Source organism: Artemia franciscana, chromosome 21 (genome assembly GCF_032884065.1).
Source record: "Artemia franciscana chromosome 21, ASM3288406v1, whole genome shotgun sequence".
Classification (NCBI taxonomy): domain Eukaryota; kingdom Metazoa; phylum Arthropoda; class Branchiopoda; order Anostraca; family Artemiidae; genus Artemia; species Artemia franciscana.
The window spans coordinates 22,683,334-22,708,394 of record NC_088883.1 but is presented as its reverse complement, the minus strand read 5'-3'; the positions used below and the strand labels follow the sequence as shown (position 1 = coordinate 22,708,394).

The window sequence follows — 25,061 nt, the reverse complement described above, 5'->3', positions numbered from 1 at the left end:
AGTGAATCCTAAAAAGGACAGAAATTACAATGAATAACCAAGTCAACCTGAAAGCAAACAGTATCTACCAGAAAAAGATCGTCCTACCTCTGATTATGCTAATGATCATTATGTCATTTGTACTTTACTGAAAACAAAATAAATTTTAGACGTTTTTCCTTTGATAACGTTAATAAATACATAATTGCTGAGACATTCAGGAATGAATATCATGTACGAATGCACCTAATTGTCAATCTACATTTCATCTGTCCTTTTCAGTAATCGTCAACAGGAAAAAAAAATGATAGCAAAATTAATAAATTTGAAAACAATAACATTATTTTTGAAAATATTATCAAAAATGCTTCAATTGAGAACCATTTAGCAAAATTTTGTTGTTTATCTTATATTTTGTGGTAACAAACTGTAAAGGAGCAACTCGTGCTAATAGTAACCAAAGCTGTAAAAAAAGTTTTGATAAAAATATGTCCAGCCAAAGAGTCGAATCTTTATGGCGAATCTAAATATTTGAAATTCATTAAATTTAAGATTACCCACAGAAAGTGACAACTCCAATAAAATTTGTCTGATTTTCGAAAAGGGACAAAAGACCTCAAAAGGACAAACGATCTTGGTGAAAATTACACCAGCCACCTTGATATCTCGAATTATTTTCAGTCCCCTTGGTAAAACCTGTCTAAGTCAAAGAAAAAACATGCATAAGTCAAGATAATTTTGTGGTTATATTTTACTTCAGTGACTCAAAAATTACCTCTATAACTCGAACTGCAGTAGATAAGTCATCATCTTATTTTTTCTTTACCTCTGCTAGTCACAGTTTACCTCTATATCTCGATGTTTTTCCAACAGACATCTGTTAGTCAAAACCCCAGTATACAGGTTGCAGTGTCTAAGCTTTGATATGTATTAATTTCGTTTAACATATTTTTGTATCAGATTCTGTTCCCTAGCAAAATAAATGTATTATTGTGGTTATATTTGCCTCTGTAAATCGAGGTGACCCAAACATTGCCAATATAGCTCTAAATTCAGTAGATAAGTCATCATCTAATTTTCCCTTTACCTCTGCAAGTAAAAGTTTGCCTCTGTAACTCGAATTTTTTTTATCAGACCTCTGTTAGTCAGTACCCTGTATGCTGGTTGCAACGTGTGAACAACTTTAATATGTAGAATGACCTGTATAACTTGAACTATACATAATTCAAGTTTGCCTCTGTATCTCGAAGTTTTTTTGACCAGACCTCTGTTAGTCAGTACCCTGTATGCTGGTTGCAACGTGTGAACAACTTTAATATGTAGAATGACCTGTATAACTTGAACTATACATAATTCAAGTTTGCCTCTGTATCTCGAAGTTTTTTTGATCAGACCTCTGTTAGTCAGTACCCTGTATGCTGGTTGCAACGTGTGAACAACTTTAATATGTAGAATGACCTGTATAACTTGAACTATACGTAATTCAAGTTTGCCTCTGTATCTCGAAGTTTTTTTGATCAGACCTCTGTTACTCAGTACCCTGTATGCTGGTTGCAACGTGTGAACAACTTTAATATGTAGAATGACATGTATAACTTGAACTATACATAATTCAAGTTTGCCTCTGTATCTCGAAGTTTTTTTGATCAGACCTCTGTTAGTCAGTACCCTGTATGCTGGTTGCAACGTGTGAACAACTTTAATATGTAGAATGACCTGTATAACTTGAACTATACATAATTCAAGTTTGCCTCTGTATCTCGAAGTTTTTTTGATCAGACCTCTGTTAGTCAGTACCCTGTATGCTGGTTGCAACGCGTGAACAACATTCAAACAGTTCGTGGTAACGAACTGTAGTAAGGAGCGACCCGGCTCAATAGTAAACGAAACTCTAAAAAACGGAATTTCGATGCTAAAAGATATATCAAAAGAATCGGATTTTCATGCTGATTTTAAATATATAAGTTTCATCGAATTTAGTCTTTGTCATCAAAAGTTACGAGCCTGAGAAAATGTGCCTTATTTTGGAAAATAGGGGTAACACCCCCTAAAAGTAATAGGATCTTAACGAAAATCACACCATCGCATTCAGTGTATCAGAGAACACTATAGAAAAAATTTCAAGGTCCAATCTACAAAAATGTGGAATTTCGTATTTTTTGCTATAAGACAAATCACGGGTGCGTGTTTATTTGTTTGTTTGTTTTTTGTTTTTGTTTTTTTCCAGGGGTCATCGTATCGACCAAGTGATCCTAGAGTGTTGCAAGAGGGCTCATTCTAACGGAAATGAAAAGTTCTAGTGCCCTTTTTAAGTGACCAAAAAAATTGCAGGGCACCTAGGCCCCCTCCCACGCTCATTTTTTCCCAAAGTCAATGGATCAAAATTTTGAGATAGCCATTTTGTTCCGCATAGTCGAAAACCATAATAACTATGTCTTTGGGGGTTACTTACCCCCCACAGTCCCTGGGGTAGGGGCTGCAAGTTACAAACTTTGACCAATGTTTACATACAGTAATGGTTACTGGGAATTGCACCGACGTTATCAGGGGGATTTTTTTGGTTTGGGTGTGGGGTTCAGGGGAGGGGGCTATATGGGAGGATCTTTCCTTGTAGGAATATTTCAGGGGGGAAGAGAAATTCAATGAAAAGGGCGCAGGATTTTCTAGCATTACTATTAAAAAAAACAATGAAAATATAAACATGAAAAAGTTTTTTCAATTGAAAGTAAGGAGAAGCATTAAAACGAACAGAGATTATTACGCATATGAGGGGTTCTAAAAATACTTCAGCATAAAGAGCGAGGTATTTAGGAGGAGATAAATACTTCGCTCTTTATGTTAAAATTTTTTTAAGTAATTTCAACTATTTATTCTACGGCCTTTTTGATTCAGGGGGCATTCTTAAAGAATTGGGACAAAACAAGATTTAGTGTGAAAAGCGAGGTATTAACGAGGGGCCAACCCCCTCATATATATAATCAAAAATATATTAATATAAAAGTTTGTTACGTAAGTTAATTCTTAAGTTACGTATATTTTTTACTAATAAAAACGATCGTTAAAAATTAAAAGATCTAGTTGCCTTTTTCAGTAACCGAAAAATTGGAGGGCAACTAGGTCTCCATCCCCACCCCTTATTTCTCAAAATCGTCTGATCAAAACTAAGAGAAAGCCATTTAGCCAAAAAAAGAATTAATATGCAAATTTCATTTTTATAATTTATCTACGGAGAGCCAAAATCAGACATGCATTAATTCAAAAACTTTCAGAAATTAAATAAAAAGACAAGTTTTTTGAAATGAAAGTAAGGAGCGACATTAAAACTTAAAACGAACAGAAATTACTCCGTATTTAATTTCTTTAAGCTTCAGTTTAACTTTTGACTTCAGACAATAACATAACAAGCTGTCACTTTGTTCAATTCAACTTACTTATCAAACAGTTCGTGGTAACGAACTATAGTAAGGAGCGACCCGGCTCAATAGTAACCAAAACTCTAAAAAATGGAATTTTGGTACCAATAGCTACATCAAAAGAATTACATTTTAATGCTGATTTTAAATATATAAGTTTTATCAAGTTTAGTCTTACCCAACAAACGTTACGAGCCTGAGAAAATTTGCGTTGTTTTAGAAAATAGGGGGAAACACCCCCTGAAAGTCATAGAATCTTAACGAAAACACACCATCAGATTCAGCGTATCAGAGAACCCCACTGTAGAAGTTTCAAGCTCCTATCTACAAAAATGTGGAATTTTATATTTTTTGCCAGAAGGCAGATCACGGATGCGTGTTTATTTGTTTGTTTGTTTTTTGTTTTTTTTTCCCAGTGGTGATCGTATCGATCCAGTTGTCCTAGAATGTTGCGAAAGGGCTCATTCTAACGGAAATGAAAAGTTCTAGTGCCCTTTTTAAGTGACCAAAAAAATTAGAGGGCACCTAGGCCCCCTCCCACGCTAATTATTTTCCCAAAGTCAACGGATCAAAATTCTGAGATAGCCATTTTATTCAGCATAGTCGAAAAACCTTATAACTATGTTTTTGGGGGCGACTTACTCCCCCACAGTCCCCGTGGGAGGGGTTACAAGTTCAAAACTTTGACCAGTGCTTACATATAGTAATGGTTATTTGGAAGTGTACAGGCGTTTTCAGGAGGGTTTTTTGGTTGGAGGCAGGGGTTGAGAAGAGGGGAATATGCTGGGGGAACTTTCCATCGAGGAATTTGTCATCGGGGAAGAAAATTTCCATGAAGGGAGCGCAGGATTTACTAGCATTACTTAAAAAAACAATGAAAAAATAAATATGAAAAAGTTTTTTTTTCAGCTGGAAGTAAGCAGCAGCATTAAAACTTAAAACGAACAGAAATTATTACCCATATGAGGGGCTCACCTCCTCCTAATACCTCGCTCTTTACGCTAAAGTATTTTTAGTAATTTCAACTATTTATTCTGCGGCTTTTGTGATTCAGGGGTCATTCTTAATGAATTGGGACAAAATTTACGCTTTAGTATAAAGAGCGAGGTACTGACGAGGGGGCGAACCCCCTCATATATGTAATAAAAACATGAGAATACAAAAGTTCTTTACGTAAGCTAATTTATAAGTTACGTATATCTTTCACTTATAAAAAGATTCGTAAAAATTTAAGTCCTAATTGCCTTTTTAATTAACCGAAAATTGGAGGGTAACTAGGCTTCCTCCCCCGCTCTTCTTTTCTCAAAATCATTCGATCAAAATTATGAGAAAGCCATTTAGCCAAAAAAAAAAATATACAAATTTCGTTTTAATTATTCCTCTGCGGAGAGCCAAAATCAAAACATGCATTGATTCAAAAACGTTCAGAAATTAAATAAAAAAAAGTTTTTTAAATGAAAGTAAGGAGCGACATTAAAACTTAAAACGAACAGAAATTACTCCGTATATGAAAGGGGCTTTTCCTTCTCAACCCCCCGCTCTTTACGCTAAAGTTTTTTACTGTTTTAAAATGTAGAGTTAAGAGAAAGAGTCAATCTTTAGCGTAAAGAGCGGGGGGTTGAGAAGGAAAAGCCCCTTTCATATACTGAGCAATTTCTGTTCGTTTTAAGTTTTAATGTCGCTGCTTACTTTCATTTGAAAAATATTTTTTTTATTATTTAATAATATGTAGAATGACCTGTATAATTTGAACTATACACAAGTCGAACCGTACAGAACTCAAAGAATTTTGAGCTAGCAAGAGTCAATTGTATTAGAACACGCTATTCCAGAGGTTTCGAGCCCCATATCTTTAAAATTGTGAAATTTCGCATTGTTTCCAAGAATTATCACAGAGATCTTTTATTTATTTGTCTTTATTGGTTTTATTTGTTTTTATTTTAACCTGTATTTGTTTATTGGGTTTTTCCCCTGAGGTGATGAACTGATGATCTTAAAAAAAAGGAAAAGGCTGATTTGAGCGAAACTTAAAAAATCTACTGCCCTTTTTCAGTTTTTAAAGAAGATGGTGCCACAGTTAAGTGGAGTTTTGTGCTATTTTATTTTGCAAAGCAACAATTTTGCCTCAAATGGGAAGAACAAGCTATGAGACGAAAATTCTGAGACCGCCAATTGATATAAAACTATCGAAAGATTAAATGCATTAAGCTTCCCTCTTTCAGAAGCAGTCAAACTATTCATGGTAACAAACTGTAAGTAAGGAGCCATACGGCTCAATAGTAACCGAAGCTCTTAAAAACGGAATTTTGACATCAATAGATACATGAAAAGTATTGAATTTTTATGCTGATTTCAAATACATAAGTTTCGTCAAGTCTAGTCTACGAGCCCGAGAAAATTTGCATTATTCTCGAAAAAAGAGGGAGACAACCCCCTAAAAGTCATACAATCTTAATGCAAATCACACCATCAGATTCAGCGTATCAAATAACCATAACTGTAGAAGTTTCAAGCTCCTATTTTCAAAAATGTGGAATTTCGTATTTTTTTGCCAGAAGAAAGATTGCCAGATGCATGTTCATCTGTTTGTGGGGGTACGTGGGAGGACGTTTCCATGGAGGAATTTTTCATGGGGAAAGGGAATTTTCCACGAATGGGCGCCGGATTTCCCAGCATTATTTAAAAAAAAAACGATCAGAGATTAAATAAAAAAAAAAAACAAGTTTGTCCTGTGGTGGCGCAGTGGATTTGCCCTTAGCTTGGTAATACGGGACCCAGAGATCGAATCACGCTGCAGGAATGCACTGCAGGGCCGACGCAGGGACCATAGTAGTCAAGAAGCGTCGTTAATTCTTAAATAATAATAATAATAATAAACAAGTTTTTTCAACTGATAGTAAGGAGCAGCATTAAGACTTAAAAAGAACATAAATTATTGCGTATATGAACGGGTTCGCCCCCTCACCAATACCTTGCTCTTTACGCTAAAGTTTTTTTTATTACTTTCAAAAGAGCTACTTATTCTAATTAAACGGCCTTTGTGATTCAGGGGGTTATTCTTAAAGAATCGGAACAAAATTTGAACTTCACCATAAACAGCGGGGTATTGACGGGAGAGGGGGTGAACCCCTCCATACATTATAATTTTGTTTGTTTTAAGTTTTAACGTTGCTCCTTACTTTAAGTTGGAAAAACTTGTTTGTTTTTATGGCACTTGGTATTAACCAAGTGACATATAGCGATGACATATTGACGGGGGGAGGGGGAGGGTGAACCCCTCCATACATTATAATTTTTTTTTAAGTTTTAACGTTGCTCCTTACTTTAAGTTGAAAAAACTTGTTTGTTTTTTTGGCACTTGGTATTAACCAAGTGACATATAGCGATCGCAAATTCTGTCGGTCTGTCCTGGTTTTGCTACTTTAGGCACTTCCAGGTTAGCTGGGACGATGAGATTTGGCAGGCGTATCAGGGACCGGACCAGATTAAATTAAAAATAGTCTTTTTCCCGATTTGACCACCTGGGGGGGGAGTGGGGGCCAGTTAATTTGGAAAAAGCAGAAAAAATAAAGTATTTTTAACTTACGAACGGGTGATGAGATCTTAATGAAATTTTATGTTTGTAAGGATATCGTGTCTTGGAGCTCTTATTTGAATTCCTGACCAGATCTGGTGACATCGGGGGGAGTTGGAGGAGGGAACCTAAAATCTTGGAAAATGCTTAGAGTGGAGGGATCGGGATGAAACTTGGTGGGAAAAATAAGCAGAAGTCCTAGATACGTGATCGACATAATCGGAATGGATCTGCTCTGTTTAGGGGAGTTAGGGTGGGGGGGGGGGTTAATTCTGAAAAATTAGAAAAAATGAGGTATTTTTAACTTACAAAGGAGTGGTCGGATCTTAATGAAATTTGATGTTTGGGAGGATATCGTGTCTCAGAGCTCTTATTTTAAATCCCGACTGGATCCGGTGACATTGGGGGGAATTAAGGGAGGGGGCTAAAATCTTGGAAAACGATTAGAGTGGAGGGATCGGGATGAAACTTGGTGAAAAAAATAAGCACAAGTCCTAGATACATGATTGATATAACCGGAACGGATCTGCTCTCTTCGGGGGATTGGGGGGAGAGGAGGGTTGATTTTGAAAAAAAAGGTATTTTTAACTTACGAAGGAGTGATCGGATCTTAATGAAATTGATGTTTGGAAGGATATCATGTATCAGAGCTCTTATTTTAAATCACGACCGGATCCGGCGAAGGGGGAGTTTGGGGGCGGAACCTAAAATCCTGAAAAACGCTTAGAGTGGAGGGATCGGGATGAAACTTGGTGGGGCAAATAAGCACAAGTCCTAGATACGGGATTGACATAACAGGAACGGATATGCTCTCTTTGGGAGAGTTGGGGAGGGGAGGGTTAAATCTAAAAAATTAGAAAAAATTAGGTATTTTTAACTTTCAAAAAGAGTGATCGTATCTTAATGAAATTTCATATTTAGAACGACCTCGAAACTCAGATCTCTTGAAATCCCGACCGGATCCAGTGTCATTAGGCTGGCAGTGTCATTAGTGACTGGAAACCTTTAAAAACGCTTAAAGCGGAGAGATCAGGATGAAACTTGGTGGAAACAATAAGCACAAGTCCAAGATAGGTGACTGGCATAACTGGACCGGATCCGCTCGCTTTGGTGGAGTTGGGTGGGGGGTAATTCGAAAAAATTAGAAAAAAATTAGGTATTTGTAACTTACGAACGGGTGATCAGATCTTAATGAAATTTGATATTTAGAAGAATCTTGTGCTTTAGAACTCTCATTTTAAATCCCGACCAGATTCAGTGACATTGAAGGGAGTTGGAGGGGAAAACCAGAATTCTTGGAAAACGTGAAATCGAGGTATCTTACGAATGGGTGATCCGATCTTAATGAAGCTCGATATATAGAAGAATCTTATGTCCCAGAATCTTCTCTTTCAACTCGAATCGGATCCGGGAACATAGAGGGTTGGAGGGGAGAAACAAAAATCTTGGAAACCGGAAATCTTGGAAAACGCTTGGAGTGGAGAGATCGCGATGAAACTTGATGGATCCCGCACAATGGATAAGCACAAGTCATAGATACGAGATTGACATAATTGGTACGGATCCGTTCTCTTTGGGGGAGCTGGGGGGTTGTAAATTTGGAAAAATTGGAAAAATTGAGGTATTTTTAACTTAAGAACGGGTGACCGGATCTTAATGAAATTTGATATTTACAAGGAACTCATGTCTCAGATTTCTTATTTCAAATCACGACCAGATCTGTTGACATTGGGGGGAATTGGAGAGGGAAACCGGAAATCTTGGAAAACGCTCATAAATGTCGTAGATACATGATTGACGTAACCGGATTGGATCCGCTCTCTTTGGGGGAGTTGGGTGGTGGGGTTAAGTGCTTTGCGAGTTTGGTGCTTTCTGACGTGCTAGGACGATAGAAATTGGTAGGTGTGTCAGGGAGCTGCACAAATTGACTTGATAAAGTCGTTTTCCCCGATTCGACCATCTGGGGGGCTGAAAGGAGAGGAAAAATTAGAAAAATTGAGGTATTCTTAACTTAGAGTGGGTGATCGGATCTTAATGAATTTTGATATTTTGAAGGACCTTGTGATTTAGAGCTCTTATTTTAAATCTTGGCCGGAATTAAGCCTCTGATTTTCCTTTTAAAGCAATGTATTGATTCTTAGAATTTTGCTAGAGATCATACCATATGAGCTCTTGGCTGTCGGCTCTTCCGACCTCGTCACAAGTGCCATATGAGCTCTTAGCTCTTGTTTTTATTTCATGTCTTACAGTAGTGCATTCACTCGTTAAGAATCTTATTACAAAGAATCATAGAACAAAAAATCATATAAAGTCTATATGAAATAAACGGCTAAAATGGAGTAGCCTATAGACATTTCTTTTAAGCTTTATTTTGCTAAGTTGATTCATTTGAGACTTGATAAAAATGTTTATAGTCATGTATAATTGCACATAAACTATTTTGGAGGATTGTCTATGGATTTTGGTGTAGATAGAGGGGCGTGTGTGTGGACCTGAGGACTCACAATGTGTATTTTGATGTTCTAACTCTCCATAAGCCTTCAAGATAAATTTATAAGGTATTTTTTTATCGGTCGTAATTGACACTTTTTCCTCTTACAAAATTGATAGAGAATAAACAGATTTAATTTACGCAAAGCAGCAGAACAAGACAAAAGATAAAAAATTAAACAATAAAAAAAAGAAAAAAAATTTCGACTCCATGTCCAGGAGCCTTTTTCAGCAGAAAAAAATTGAAGGAAAAAGAAACCATAACTCATCCAAAGAAAACAAAGATCAGCACAATAAAAAAATAGAACAACAACAAAAACAAATAAATATATACAACTCACATTTTAAACAATTCCAGAACTGTAAATACTGTAATTGTCTGACTAATCACCGACAAGACAAATGAATGTTACTAGTTCAACAGACATTTCTCCTCTTTACAGTAATTGCAGTTCTGAAAGTGTTTAAAATATCTCACGTTTCTTTTTCCTTTGATTTCTTTTTTCTATTAAAAAGGCTCCCGGGCTTGGAGTCAAAATTTTCGTTTTTTTTATATTGTTTAATTTTTTTTTTTTAGTTTTTTTTCTTGTTCCACTGCTTTATTTAAGTTAAACCCGTTTACTCTCTATCAGTTTTGTAAGAGGAAAAACACTGTGGTTTAAAAAATTATTTATTTTTTCCTCAGGTTATAACTTTGCCCCTGACCAAGAAAAAATCTAGTGGTCTTCTTGAATAGACTTTATCTCTTAGACGGGTGAGCCATATATTAGTAAAGCCAGTCTTTTGAACAAGTTAGTGTTGGTGAAACAGCCTAAACTTTTCAACAAATATTCGTGACCAGAGGAAAGCTTCCAGATAAGCTTTAAGACTAAAAGTTTTAGCTGAGCCTGGAAAGTAAACTCAGCTACTGTTGCAAAGTGTTTCTTGTCTGCTTGTGTTCAAGCAAAACTCAAATTATTATACCCTCGGATTTACAACCAAGCATTTCACTGTTTTCTTTTTTATTGAATTATTAGACCTTACAAAAGAACACATGCAACCCAATTACTAATGACAGTTTATTAAGACCGATCAATTAGGACAATGGAAGTATGACCAATTTTCAAATAACTTGTTTTTTCCTTTGATATTCGCGATTATTTTCCTTAGGCTGCCCTTTTATCCTTTCAATGGACATTCGTAAATAGACTTTTATACTGCTAAGGTACGATTTGTGGCGGATTACCCACTTTAAATCGCAGAGATGATGTTATAATTACCCTTTAAAGCACAGGCGGATTACCCACTTTAAGCCGCAGAAGTGATATTACAATTACCCTTTATATGACAACCTTTACATTAAAACTTTTTAGCAATAAACAGGTTTCTCAAAGAGAATAAATAAGCCCAGTCCTTTCAGAGTATACACCAGATGTATATGCAACAGTCTTTACGGCAAGTATTTTTTCAATGTTTTTATATTTTATATTTTTATATTATTATAGTTTTTATATTTTTATAAAAACTATAGCAAAAAATAGATATAGCAAAAAATTTATATGTCTATAGCAAAAAAGAGCTAAGAGCTCATATGGCACTTGTGACGAGGCAAGAAGAGCTAAGAGCCAAGAGATCATATGGTATGAGCTCTAGCAAAATTCTATGAATCAGTAGATTGGTTTAAAAGGAAAATAAGAGGCTTAATGCCGGTCAGGATTTAAAATAAGAGCTCTGAGTCACGATGTCCTTCTAAATATCAATATTCATTAAGATCCGATCACCCACTTGTATGTTATAAATACCTAATTTTTCCTCTGCCTTTAGCCCCCCAGTTGGTCGAATCTGGGAAAACGACCTTATCAAGTCAATTTGTGCAGCTCCCTGAGACGCCTACCCATTTTCATCGTCCTAGCACGTCCAGAAGCACCAAACTCGCCAAATCACTGAACACCTTCCCCCCCCCCCAGCTCAACCAAAGAGAGCGAATCCAGTACTGTTCCGTCAATAACGTATCAAGGACATTTGCTTATTCTATCCACCAAGCTTCATCCCGATTCCTCCACTCCAAGTGTTTTCCAAGATTTCCCCCTCCAACTCCCCCCAATGTCAAAAGATCTGGTTGGGATTTGAAGTAAGAGCTCTGAGACATGAATTCCTTCTAAATATCAAATTTCATTAAGATCCGATCACCTATTCATAAAATAAAAATACCCCAATTTTCGCGTTTTCCAAGACTTCCGGTTTCCCCCTCCAACTCCCTCCAAAGTAACAATTTTCGCGTTTTCCAAGACTTCCGGTTTCCCCCTCCAACTCCCTCCAAAGTAACAATATCTGGTCGGAATTTAAAATTAGAGCTTTAAAGCGCAAGACCCTTCTAAATATCAAATTTCATTAACATCTGGTTACCCTTTCGTAAGTTACAAATACCTCAATTTTCAAAACTACCCCCCCCCCCAACTCCACCGAAGAAAGTAAATCCGGTCTGATTATGTCAGTCACGTGTCATTTTCGGTTCCCCTCAACTCCCCCCCCCCAATTACGCTAGATCCGGTTGAGATTTAAAATAAGAGATCTGAGTCACTTCTAAATATGAAGTTTCATGAAGATCCGATCACTCCTTCGTAAGTTAAAAATACGTCATTTTTTCTAATTTTTCAGAATTAACTCCCCCCCCCCCAATAGAGCGGATCCGTTCCAATTATGTAAATCACGTATCTAAGACTTATGCTTATTTTTCCCACCAAGTTTATCCCGATCCCTCCAATCTAAGCGTTTTCCATGATTTTAGGTTCCCCCACTCCAAAATCCCCCCAATGTCACCAGATCCGGTCAGGATTTAAAAATAAGAGCTTTGATACACGATATCCTTCTAAATATCAAATTTCATTGAGATCCGATCACCCGTTCGTAAGTTAAAAATACCTCATTTTTTCTAATTTTTCAGAATTAACCCCCCCAACTACCCCAAAAAGAGCGGATCCGTTACGGTTATGTCAATCATTTATCTAGCAGTTGTGCTTATTTTTCCCACCAAATTTCATCCCGATCCATCCACTCTAAGTGTTTTCCAAGTTTTAGGTTTCCCCCTCCCAACTCTCCCACCCCCCAATGTCACCAGATCTGTTCAGGATTTAAAGCAAGAGCTCTGAGACACGATATCCTTCTAAATATCAAATTTCATTGATATCCGATCACCCGTTCGTAAGTTAAAAGTACCTCATTTTTTCTAATTTTTCAAAATTACCCCCTCCCCCCCAGCTACTCTACCCAGTTACGGTTATGTCAATCATTTATCTAGCAGTTGTGCTTATTTTACCACCAAGTTTCATCCCGATCCCTTCACTCTAAGTGTTTTCCAAAATTTAAGGTTTCCCACTTCCAACCCCCCCCCATGTCACCAGATCCGGCCTGGATTTAAAATAAGAGCTCTGAGACACGATATCCTTCTAAAAATCAAATTTCATTGAGATTCGATCACCCGTTCGTAAGTTAAAAGTACCTCATTTTTTCTAATTTTTCAAAATTAACCCCCCCCCCCCAGCTACTCCAAAGAGAACGGATCCATTCCAGTTATGTCAATCATGTATCTAGGACTTGTGCTTATTTTTCCCACCAAGTTTCATTCCGATCCCCCCACTCTAAGTGTTTTCCAAGTTTTAGGTCCCCCCCCCCAATGTCACCAGATCAGGTCGAGATTTAAAATAAGAGCTCTGACACACGATATCCTTCTAAATATAAAATTTCATTGAGATCCGATCACCCGTTCGTAAGTTTAAAATACCGCATTTTTTCTAATTTTTCAGAATTAACCCCCCCCCCCCAACTACCCCAAAGAGAGCAGATCTGTTCCGGTTATGTCAATCGTGTATCTAAGACTTGTGCTTAGTTTCCCCCCCAAGTTTCATCCCGATCCCTCCACTCTAAGTGTCTTCCAAGTTTTAGGTTTCCCCCTCCAAACTCCCCCCCCCACAATGTCACCAGATCTGTTCGGGATTTAAAATAAGAGCTCTGAGACACGATATCCTTCTAAATATTAAATTTCATTGAGATCCGATCACCCGTTCGTAAGTTAAAAAACTTCAATTTTTCTATTTTTTCCGAATTAACGGGCCCCCCACTCGCCCCCAGATTGTCAAATCGGGAACACGACTATTTCTAATTTAATCTGGTCAGGTCCCTGATACTCCTGCCAAACTTCATCGTCCTAGCTTACCTGGAAGTGCTTAAAGTAGCAAAACCGGGACCGACAGAATTTACGATTGCTATTTGTCACTTGGTTAATACCAAGTGCCATAAAAATCAAAAGGCTTCAAGTTATTATTTATTTGTTTTTCCAGAATAACTTCATACGGAAAACTTGGTCGTAAAAACTTTGGAGGGGACTCATTCGATTAGAAATCAAAAGTTCCCTTCTTAAGAGTCGAAAGGGATCGGAGGGCATCCAGCCCCCATCCCACGCCTCCATTAGCTGCCCTTCCCCTAGAGACATCTGCTACAAAATTTGAGTTAGTCATTTTGGCCAAAATAGTTCAAAGTTGAAATAACTATGCCTCTAGGGATAATATGACCCCCCAACATCCCTGGCACAAGGACTGTAAGTTATGCGTTTAATATAGGATTTTTTTAATTGGGAAAAGGGGGGATATTTGATCCTGGGTCTGAAAAAAGGCTTAAGGTATCAAGGGAAAACTTTCAGTAAATGTTAAGGAGGGGGGAGTGATGGACAGAATCAAAATGCAATTTGTGCATGCTGGTTCTCAAAAGGGCGTATCAGCAATATCCAATGAACGGCTTTGGATATTAATTTGAAGAAAGAATTTTGAAAGATGATTAGAGAGCACACATTCCCCCAGATCCTTTTTAGATGTCCCCTCAGCACTTAAAGAAATTTCAAAGTCGTTTTGTTCAAATTAGACCAAATGTCTAATAACTAGACATAACTTCTAATAACTTCCTCCAGGGATGCCATGTCCTGCAGAGCCCCCGGGGCAAGGATTGGAAACTATGTAATTTGCCCATTGACATGAAGGATTTATCATTGGAAAAATGGGGAATGTTTGATCCTTGGTGTGTCTGAAAATGCTTATAGTATTAAAGTAAGACTTCATGGAATGTTAAAGGGCATGCTGAATTAAATCAAATGACACTGGGCATTCAGTTGATCAAAGGGGCGCATCTGCAGTATCTTAGGAACGGCTAAGGATTTGAACTTGGGGATCTGGCCTATTCCCTTCAGAAAATCCCCCCTCACTTGGAAAATCCCTCGGAAATTTTCTCCCAGTTAAAATTAAGCAGCCATAAAGCATGACAAATAAAAATAAAGAAGGAAAAAAAAGGAATTTTGGAATAACCTACCTATATTAAAAAAAAACAGGCAGAATATGCTGTATATTATGTGGTGTAAGGGGTAAGCTAGAAACAGCGCAACTAGGATATTATAAGAAGTGCCTTGGGATAAATAAGCTTACAAATAGTTTGATAGCTAGAGGTGATTCAGGTTTGTTTTCTTTAAGAAGTCGTAGGCTAGCTAATATGGTTAGGCTTTGGGAAAACGTTTTAGGAATGCCTAGGATGCGGGGGATGAAGGTGGCTTATTTAGAAATGTTGAAGTGTGGCAGAGGTAAGGTGTGACCCTACCGAGTTAAGAGTATATTAGATCACTGTGTATTAAGTCATCTATGGAGGGAATGGTTTAGAGCTTGAGAATAGGAGGGACCAAGTAAGTGGATTAGTTGAAAGGACTTTACAGGGCCAGGAAATACAGGCATGGCAGGCCTGGCAATCGGAAGATATTTGAGGTAAAGTTATATTTTTTTAAGATGAGCTTAAATAGTAAGGAAATAAAGTTGTAAATCGAAATTGGGGCTGATAGTTTGCCACTGGGTCAAAGAGGAAAGTTTATTGGGAGGGAAAGGTCAATGGATGGTCCATATTTTTGTACTATGTGTGGAAGTTTGAATGAAAGTGTATATCACTGGATTTGTGATTGTGAAGATCTGAATAATTGGAGAATTGAAGTGTTTGGTAGGATGGATTTTTATTTTTAGTGGTTGGCGAGAGTGTGTGCGGCTTCCTCTGTCGCGTGATGGATCATGGGCGCTCAACACTCCCCCTCCTTGATGCGGCCATGCAAATATCTCAGGAACGGTAAGGGTATTAAGTCAAAATTTTTAAGACAGTATTGAGGGGAGTGTCGAAATAAATCGAAATATATTGTATGCATCCAGTTTGTCAAAAGAGCGTATGTTAAATATCTCAAAGGCGGCTAGAATATAAAGTCTAGACTTCTAGGGAATGCTGAAAGGGATGTTGAACTAAATCAAAACAGATCATATTCATCCAGGTTGTTGACATGATACTTTTCCAAACCACTACCAGCAAACGCCTACGCCAAAGTCACGAATTAAAGAGTTTCAAGAGTCAGAATAAAGAGAGCAGAGAGATGCATCTAATATTTATTTGCTCTCTTATTCCATTTTTATTCAAATGTAATGTTTTCAACATTCTACCCGAAGGATTCTTTCAATTATACTATCTGCAAATTATTGTTAAATGGGAAATCATAGTTTAAGAACCATTCCAACTAGAACGAATATCTTTTTTTTAAGCCGAAAACCTGAAAACTGGAGAAATATTTTGTATTTTAGGCCATAAGAAAACTTTGACAATATACAGCAAACATAAATTAGTAAAAAAAAAGAACTTTGCGAAAATAAGTTCTTCAAAGAAAATTAATGAGCCAGATTAAACTTAAGATGAGCACAAATAAAATCCTTCAATCATTCAAATTTCAAATAATTAAAAATTACTATCAAAGAATAAATGAAACGAACAAAAATTAAGATAAATAATCAAACGCAAAGACAACAGATACTGATATAGCTGAATAAATAAATATTAAAACAAGTAAAAATATAGTTGAATGCTCAAGTCAATCTTAAAAAGAACAAAAATTACTGAAACAAGAGTTTGCTTACTGCCCCTCCCTCCGCTAACTGCAAAAGTTCTAAAACCTATTGGGTCATTTGGGCACACCTTACTGAAAACACAATATACTATAAAAAGTATTTTTCTATTTATAATATTGAAAAAAACCCGTAGTTAAATAAAATCTTGAACTGCCTGGATTTCCAGGAATTAAATATCAATATATTAAATATTCGGTTAATTTTCATTAGTTCTTTCCAGTTATCTTGATTATTAGGTCGTAGTGACTTGTTTTCATTTTTCGTTGATTTCTTGAAAAACTAAAGCACATTGTTCGAAATACATATAGTTGTATCATTTTTCTTATTTGTTTGTCTCATTATTTGTCTTTTTGTCTCAAATGGGTCAAAAGAAATTCCAGTATTTTTTTAAACTGTTTTTTTTTATGATAAATCTGCCAATTCGAGTAATAAATGTTCATTAAGACTTATGTTCCCTATGTTAGCTACTGATGTAGCTGTGGGTGTTTTTTTCTGTAGCTGTGTAGCTGTGTGGTGTAGCTGTGGTTTTTTTCGGTTCTTCTGTGCTTTTACATCAGTGAAAGACGAAAAATTCAAGCTAAACCATAAAATTTAAATTAAAAATGGAATAGTTGTGGGAAAAGTCAAGTCGTGGTCAATTGTATAAAAAGCCAAGACAGATAGTCGAATTAAGTGGGCATCAAGTCAAGATTAACTCCAAAGATAAGATTCATTTCTATCCAGTTTTATGATTTTAGTGAAACTTTCTGATGGTTTAGCTAATCCATGCATAAATGAAAGTATAAATTAAACGTTAGATAATTATAATTGATTTTTAAGTAATTCTTCACGAAAGCTTTCTGTCCTCCCCCAAGTCTTTTAATATCCATGATTTTCTCTACAATTTCTTTTTTTCCTTTTATTTTATTTTTTTTGGGAGGGGGAGGATGAGGATAGGGCTTTTTCTCTCCTGAGAAATTCCTGCACACTTGACTGTTTCCGTTTGCCATTCTTTTTTTGGTTTGGTACTCTTCACACGTCAGGAAGTGACACGTTTTCTGTCTATGTACTCTAACTATTGAGGATTGTTTCTTTTTTTTTATATTTCCTCTTCTTTTTCTAGAGATGACGAAGCCGATTTAAGAGATAACATATGGGCTGGTATGAAATGTGTCCTCTTCATATTCTTAATAATATCAGCACTGGCCTTCCCAAATGGTCCGTTTACGCGACCTCACCCTGTCATTTGGAGAATGGTGTTTGGATTAAGTGTTCTATATCTCGTATCTTTGTGCTTCATTCTATTCCAAAGTTATTCCACTGTGAGGAATATACTTGAGTGGCTTGATCCAGAATTGGAAGGGTTCAGGATAGATATGGACAAGGTAGTTTTGTTTCTTTATTGGCGGCTATCAATTATTAGATGAGTCTATTGAGCCTATTTTGATATATTCAGCCTATTCATATCTGTGCTGAAATATTCAGGATGGATTGGGACAGGGTAGTTTTGTTTCTTTATTAGCGGTTGTCAATTGTCAGGTGAGCCTGTTGAGCCTATTTTGATATATTGAGCCTATTCAGGTCTATTCTGAAAGATTCAGGGTAGATATGGACAAGGTAGTTTTGTTATGGCACTTGGTATTAACCAAGTGACATATAGCAATCGTAAATTCTGTCGGTCTGTCGGTCCCGGTTTTGCTACTTTAGGCACTTCCAGGTAAGCCAGGACGATGAAATTTGGCAGGCGTATTAGGGACCGGACCAGATTAAATTAGAAATAGTCTTTTTCCCAATTTGACTATCTGGGGGGGGGGGGAGTGGGGGGCCCGTTAATTCGGAAAAATAGAAAAATTGAAGTATTTTTAACTTACGAACGGTTGATCAGATCTTAATGAAATTTGATGTTTGGAAGGATATCGTGTCTCAGAGCTGTTATTTTAAACCCCGACCGGATCTGGTGATATTGGGGGAGGGGAAGTGGGAGGGGGAAACCTAAAATCTTGGAAAACACTTAGTGTGGAGGGATCGGGATGAAACTTGGTGGGAAAAATAAACACAAGTCCTAGATACATGATTGACATAATCGGAACGGATTCGCTCTCTTTGGGGTAGTTGGGGGGGGGGGGTATTCTGAAAAATTTAAAAAAATGAAGTATTTTTAACTCACGAACAGGTGATCGGATCTCAATGAAATTTGATATTTAGAAGGATATCGTGTCTCAAAGCTCTCATTTTAAATTCCGACCAGATCTGGTGACATTGGGGGGAGTTGGGAGGGGGAATCTAAAACTTGGAAAACACTTCGAGTGGAGGGATCGGGATGAAACTTGGTGGGAAAAATAAGCACAAGTCCTAGATACATGATTTACATAACCGGAACGGATCCGCTCTCTCTGGGGTAGTTGGGTGGCGGGGTAAATTATGAAAAATTTGAAAAAATGAGGTATTTTTAACTTACGAACGGGTGATCGGATCTCAATGGAATTCGATATTTAGAAGGATATCGTGTCTTAAAGCTCTTATTGTAAGTCCCGACTGGATCTGGTGACATTGGGGGGAGTTTGGGATGGGGGAACCTAAAATGATGGAAAACGCTTAGATTGGAGGGATCGGGATGAAACTTGGTGGGAAAAATAAGCAGAAGTCTTAGATACGTGATTCACATAATTGGAACGGATCCGCTCTGTTGGGGGGGGGGGATTAATTCTGAAAAATTAGAAAAATGACGTATTTTCAACTTACGAAGGAGTTATCGGATCTTAATGAAATTTCATATTTAGAAGGACCTCGTTACTCAGATCTCTTATTTTAAGTCTCAACCGGATCCAGCGTAATTGGGGGGGGGGGGGGGTAGTTGGGGGTTACCGGAAATCTTTGAAAATACTTAAAGCGGTGAGATCAGGATGAAACTGGATGGGAAGAACAAAAACTTGTCAAGATACGTGACTGTCATAACCGGACCGGATCTGCTCTCTTTGGTGGAGTTGGGGGGGCGGTAATTTTGAAAATTGAGGTATTTGTTAGTTACGAAAGGGTGACCAGATCTTAATGAAATTTGATATTTAGAAAAATCTTATGCTTTAAAGCTCTAATTTTAAATTCCGACCAGATCTTGTGACATAGGCTAGGGGGGATTGGGGAGAGAAACCGGAATTCTTGGACAACGTGAAAATTGGGGTAATTTTATCTTACGAATAGGTGATCGGATCTTACTGAAATTTGATATTTAGAAGGAATTCATGTCTCAGAGCTCTTATTTCAAATCCCGACCAGATCTTTTGACATTGGGGGGAGTTGGAGAAGGATATCTTGGAAAATACTTTGAGTGGAGGAATCGGGATGAAGCTTGGTGTATAGAATAAACAAATGTCCTTGATACGTGATTGATGGAAACGTACTGGATTCGCTCTCTTTGGGGGAGTTGGGAGAGGGGTTCAGTGATTTGGCGAGTTTGGTGCTTCTGGACGTGCTAGGACGATGAAAATTGGTAGGCGTGTCAGGGAGCTGCACAAACTGACTTGATAGAGTCGTTTTCCCAGATTCGACCATCTGGGGGGCTAAAGGGAGAGGAAAAATTAGAAAAAATTAGATATTTATTACATACGATCGGGTGATCGGATCTTAATGAATTTTGATATTTAGAGGGACATCGTGACTCAGAGCTCTTATTTTAAATCCTTACCGGCATTAAGCCTCTTACTTTCCTTTTAAATCAATCTATTGGTTCATAGAATTTTTTTAGAGCTCATACCATATGATCTCTTGGCTCTTAGCTCTTCATGCCTCGTCACAAGTGCCATATGAGCTCTTAGCTCTTGTTTCTTTATTAGTGGCTGTCAATTATTAGATGAGTCTATTGAGCCTATTTTGATATATTGAGCCTATTCAGATCTATTCTGAAAGATTCAGGTTAGATTTGGACAAGGTAGTTTTGTTTCTTTATTAGCTGCTGTCAATTACAAGGCCAGGAAATTCAAACTAATAACATGCGTATTAAGAAGATTTCATCATAGATAATGTGAAAAACAAAAATTGATAGGTGATATAGGAATAGTATATTACAGAACTGAAAACAGATCGAAAAAAAGAAACATGCCATTAGACTGTCAATTTAAGGCTCTGTTCTTACGTAATGATCATCTAAAAGGAAATACTTTCTTTCATTATTATGCACATTTTTCTGCCACTTTAAAATAATAGATGATATAATAATAATAATAGACAATTAAAAAATTAAGTAATTAAAAATAAATTAAAATAATAGACAATATAGAAAAAATTTGTTATACACAGGAAAAAGCCACCGGCTTTTTTTTAGTAGCAACTTGTAAAGAACGATTACGTTGCCATCAAGGCCATATTCATGGGAGGGGCTAGTAGGTCTGAACCACCTCCCCCCGAAATGTTTGTCTGACTCGTAAAAAGGAATAAAAATCCATACGCAAAAACACTTTTTTGACTAATTTTACTAACACTTTTTACTAATTACTAACTTTTCTTCGTTATTGCTTGAAGAAAAACGTCCTATTGAAGACAAAAGGGGAAGAAACAGGCTATGTTTAACCACTTAAGAATTAAAAAAAGTAAATCATATTTCAATAATCTGATTTAAACGTTTTTCACCAATTGATAGGAAATCTCCAACGTCTTAAGCTCTAAAACATGCATCTACAAGAAAGACTTTTATACGTCTTTGATATTGACTAGGTTGCAGCTACTGTTACAACCATGATCATGGACCTTATTTACTGGTAGCATTTATGGACATATGCTTAATCCATACCAGTCGGGATATTGGCAAAGTTTAAGACAGAACTGCCTTAAACTCAAAAACCATCTAGTTTTGTTTTATACATTGAATTCTGAAAGCATATCACTTTATTCAGCAACCCACCATATTTGTTTATAGATTCTTCTTACTTAAGATAAGACCTAACCTAAGTACTTGAATAAAAAGCTTTTACTCTGGATTAACGTCTCAAAAGTATGTGCAAAAAGTATTTTACTGATTGCCCGAACGAATAAATAAAGAAACAAAAAACGGGTTCTGGAAGGACTTCCAATAAAGCTCTTCTAGTGGCTGAATCAAATAGCTGTTCAAAGTCTACAAAACTGAGGAATAAATGGGTCTGATGACCCAGGCCTCAATTGTTAATTAAGATCAGAAATTTTGTTGACGCATTCCGTCCAAGGATTTCCCATTAGTAAAGCTCCCTAACACAACTCCTCACACAATTTTTTTTATATAAATTTGCCCCCTCCCTTTCGCCTGTTCGAATTTAGTTTTACACTTGCTTTTAAGGATTGTTTCAAGAGAAAATGGATAAAATCAAAAACCCTAATATTGTCACTAGAAAATTATAATTTAAAGACGAAGAACAAAGACTTGTTTAAAATCAGAGATTTTGAACTCAAAAGTAAAGATGTTTGCTCAGTCCTTCTTTATGTAATGATTTCAAAATAAAACAAAAATTATCATAAATGTAACACGTCAATCGTTTTGTCTTCTCCTATGGAGCCCTTTTTCTCAGTCGGAAGTGTATGTTTGCCCTGCAAGAGAAACAAACTTGGAGATGATAGAATAGGGAAAAGATTGATGTTGAAAGTGAAACTAAATATTATATATTGTTTCATGAGTGAAAAAAATTGTTGTGGTATGTATGTTCATAATTCTTACTTTTCTATTAGTAAAGTATTGCCTAAATAAAACTTATGTTCTTAGCCTACTAAAAATCGTTTCTATAATATCTTTTACATTTTTTAGTTCTGGTGTATGGATTAGGGTATTTAAGTACGAATTTTAGTATTTAGATTCAAAATAAATGTTTAGTCATGTATATGGAAATACTATTTAAATATATTTACTACCAAGTATTTTGTATTTGTATTTAGATACTTATTAAAAGTAACCTGGTACTTCAGAAAGGAAAACCTGCTAATGTACAACCAGTGGATATATTTTTGATCGTAGGGGGGGGGGGCTGGTATTATAGATATCTTTACCATATCTAGTCCACGGGAAGTAATTATTTGTATTTCTGAATCTCTGCCTGTTATCTATGTGCACTTCCATCTTGAGCCAACCCTTCTACAGTTGATACTAATTTATATTTTCTTTAACCTTTATCTTACCCTCCTGTGATAACTCAACCCCCCTAAAAACACACAAAAAAGAATCAAAATGATGAAAACGAGAAAAAAAGAAACACTATAGGATATTCTAAACTGTATATTCTGCCTGTGTTTTGGAATATGCGTATAATGTTCAAAATACCCTCTTTTCTTCCTTATGGTTTGTCATGTTTTTTCCAAGGCTGCTCAATTTTGCATACAGGGGAAATTTTCCAAGGTGGGCGGTATGTTATCTAGGGGAACGTTCTATGAGGGAATTTTTGCTCTAGGACGACATTAGAGATATTAGCCCCCAAAAAGGGTTAATAGCATCTAAAATTGGGACATAACTTAATTTATTTGAACACTAACATAAAAATCAAAAAAAGAAAAGAAAAATAGGACAAAGGAAAAAACTAAACGTGGGAACTGCAAAGTTTTATTGTTTGTGGCTAATATTTTAACCTGGACAAATAACGCAAACCATTACTACTAACAACCTACTGCAGTTCCAAGCCGCCGGAGGCCAACACAGCAGTGCACGCTCCTCCTTCCCAATCTATTCAAAGCCTTTCTCTTTACGTCCTCCCAAGAAGTCCCAATTTTCCTTAAATATTTCCTTACGACCTCCTCCCATCCCATTCGGGACCTATCTGCTTTTCGTTTGGCCCTAGACGGTTGCCCAGTAAGGACGATCTTGGGTAATCTGTCATCCTTCATATGCAGAATTTGTACTAGTCATCTCGACCTTGCTCTAATTATAGTCCTAAAAAGTGGTATTGAGCCACATTTTTTGTACAGCCTACTGTTTGAGATAGGGTCACTCAGTCAGGTCAATAATCAGTCAACAATCTATAGGCAGTTTCTCTGGAAAACTATTTAGCAAAATTTTCTCTTTTTTCGAGTGCAGAAGTCAGATAAAATTGACCAGATAATTTACCTTGCTTATTTCCACTCTGTAAATTTGGTTCTTTGTGTAATCGTTGCTCCTTTTTTAGGAATATGGAGTTAATTGTTCTGACATTAATTTATCCAAGCTTTGGGGCCACATGGACGTTTTTGCATTTTCACATTTTTTTGGATGGCTTATGAAGGCGCTGATAGTCCGTCACTATGGAATATTATGGACTATTAGTGTAATGTGGGAAATCACAGAAGTAAGTATATACACTATATTACAGCTTATTTCAATCAACTACTTTTTACTTCTGATCATAAATTAAAAAACTCCTCACTGTTGTTCCTTTTTTTGTGTTTTTTTACAATGGCCACTTAATCAATGTATTGGCTGTTACTTATCCCTCCTCCTGTCCCCAATTGTTCAGTATAAAACAACAACAAGTAAAATAACAGGGAATTTACCTAAGACAGTAAAATTTGTTTAAACCTTAAGAATATTTTGGCTCTATATCCAAGTGCCGTCCTCAGCAAACTACGTATATAAATAAAATTACATACAGTAAAATGTTTTTTTATAACTGAAATGAAAAATTAAAACAGTCCCAGAATGATTATTTCAATGAAGCATAACCAAGATTGAAGATGAAACCATATAAAACTACATGAATTCAGGTACAAATCAAGAACATGTTTAATGCTATTAATAAGAAATATTATTAATTGTTTCAATGCTATATAATAAGAAATATTAGTGTTTAGCTTAAGTTTAATTTCAATGGCCTCACATGCAACTTGTTTCATTCCCAAGTAATTGCTAATGAGAAAGGTATCATCAAAAAGTATATCATGGCTGGGGTTCTCAGAAATATGGCTTCTTGAGCAGAATCAAGAGAATTATGAGCAACATTGGAATTTAAACCCTTGGTTTTATCATCTTTGCGCTGTTGCAGGCGTTTTCCAAATTTTGATGGATTCTACCTGTATAGTAATTGCCGCAGTCACATGGTATTTGATAAAGCTCTCTTCAGCGAGTAACTAAGGTTTTGTCTCTGCCAGAGTTTAGGAAATTCATGATTTCAAAATACTACAGAAAAATACATGATATATTGCATGCAAACTTTTTCACAGTTCTATTTTATTTACATACGTAGTTACAGCTCCTTTCCCTTGGGGCACTCGGGGGTCATATCATCCCCAGAGGCATACCTACTGGGCCTTTCAATTATGATGAACCAAATGGCTATCTCAAAATTTCATTTGTCTTTGGAGGAAAAATGGTATGGGAAGTGGGCACCCCCTTTTGCCCTTCATTCTATTTGGTCATGTAAAGGCCACTTAAACTTTTGATTTTTATTCGAATAAGCCCCCCCCCCGCGATCTTCTACGACCATTGGTTTGATCGGATCATCCTTGAGGGAAGCGAAAAAAAAACAAAACAAACAAACAACACACATCCGTGATCTTTAAATAGCGACAAAGACAGCGCTACCGAAGACCAAAGACCACGACGAACACCAAACTGACCATAGTGACAAAAAGCAAGGACAAGAAAAAAATGAACTGAAAAGTGAAGCCTGTGAAAGTTAAAAGATGAAAATTTATTGTGAATACATCCTCTATGTAAGCAACAAGGCATGCTTTGCCCAAATACTCTAATTTTAAAAGAAA

General features: G+C 36.5%; 1 protein-coding gene across 1 annotated transcript in view; it reads left to right on the top strand.

The window, feature by feature from the left end:
• The window catches only part of LOC136040525 (phosphatidylserine synthase-like), a 54,964-nt gene that overhangs the window by 16,547 nt on the left and 13,356 nt on the right, over nt 1-25,061 (top strand). The window contains exons 2-3 of the mRNA XM_065724702.1: nt 17,506-17,767; nt 23,492-23,650. Coding sequence (XP_065580774.1) covers nt 17,506-17,767; nt 23,492-23,650 — 421 coding nt within the window. The remainder of the gene's footprint in view (nt 1-17,505; nt 17,768-23,491; nt 23,651-25,061) is intronic.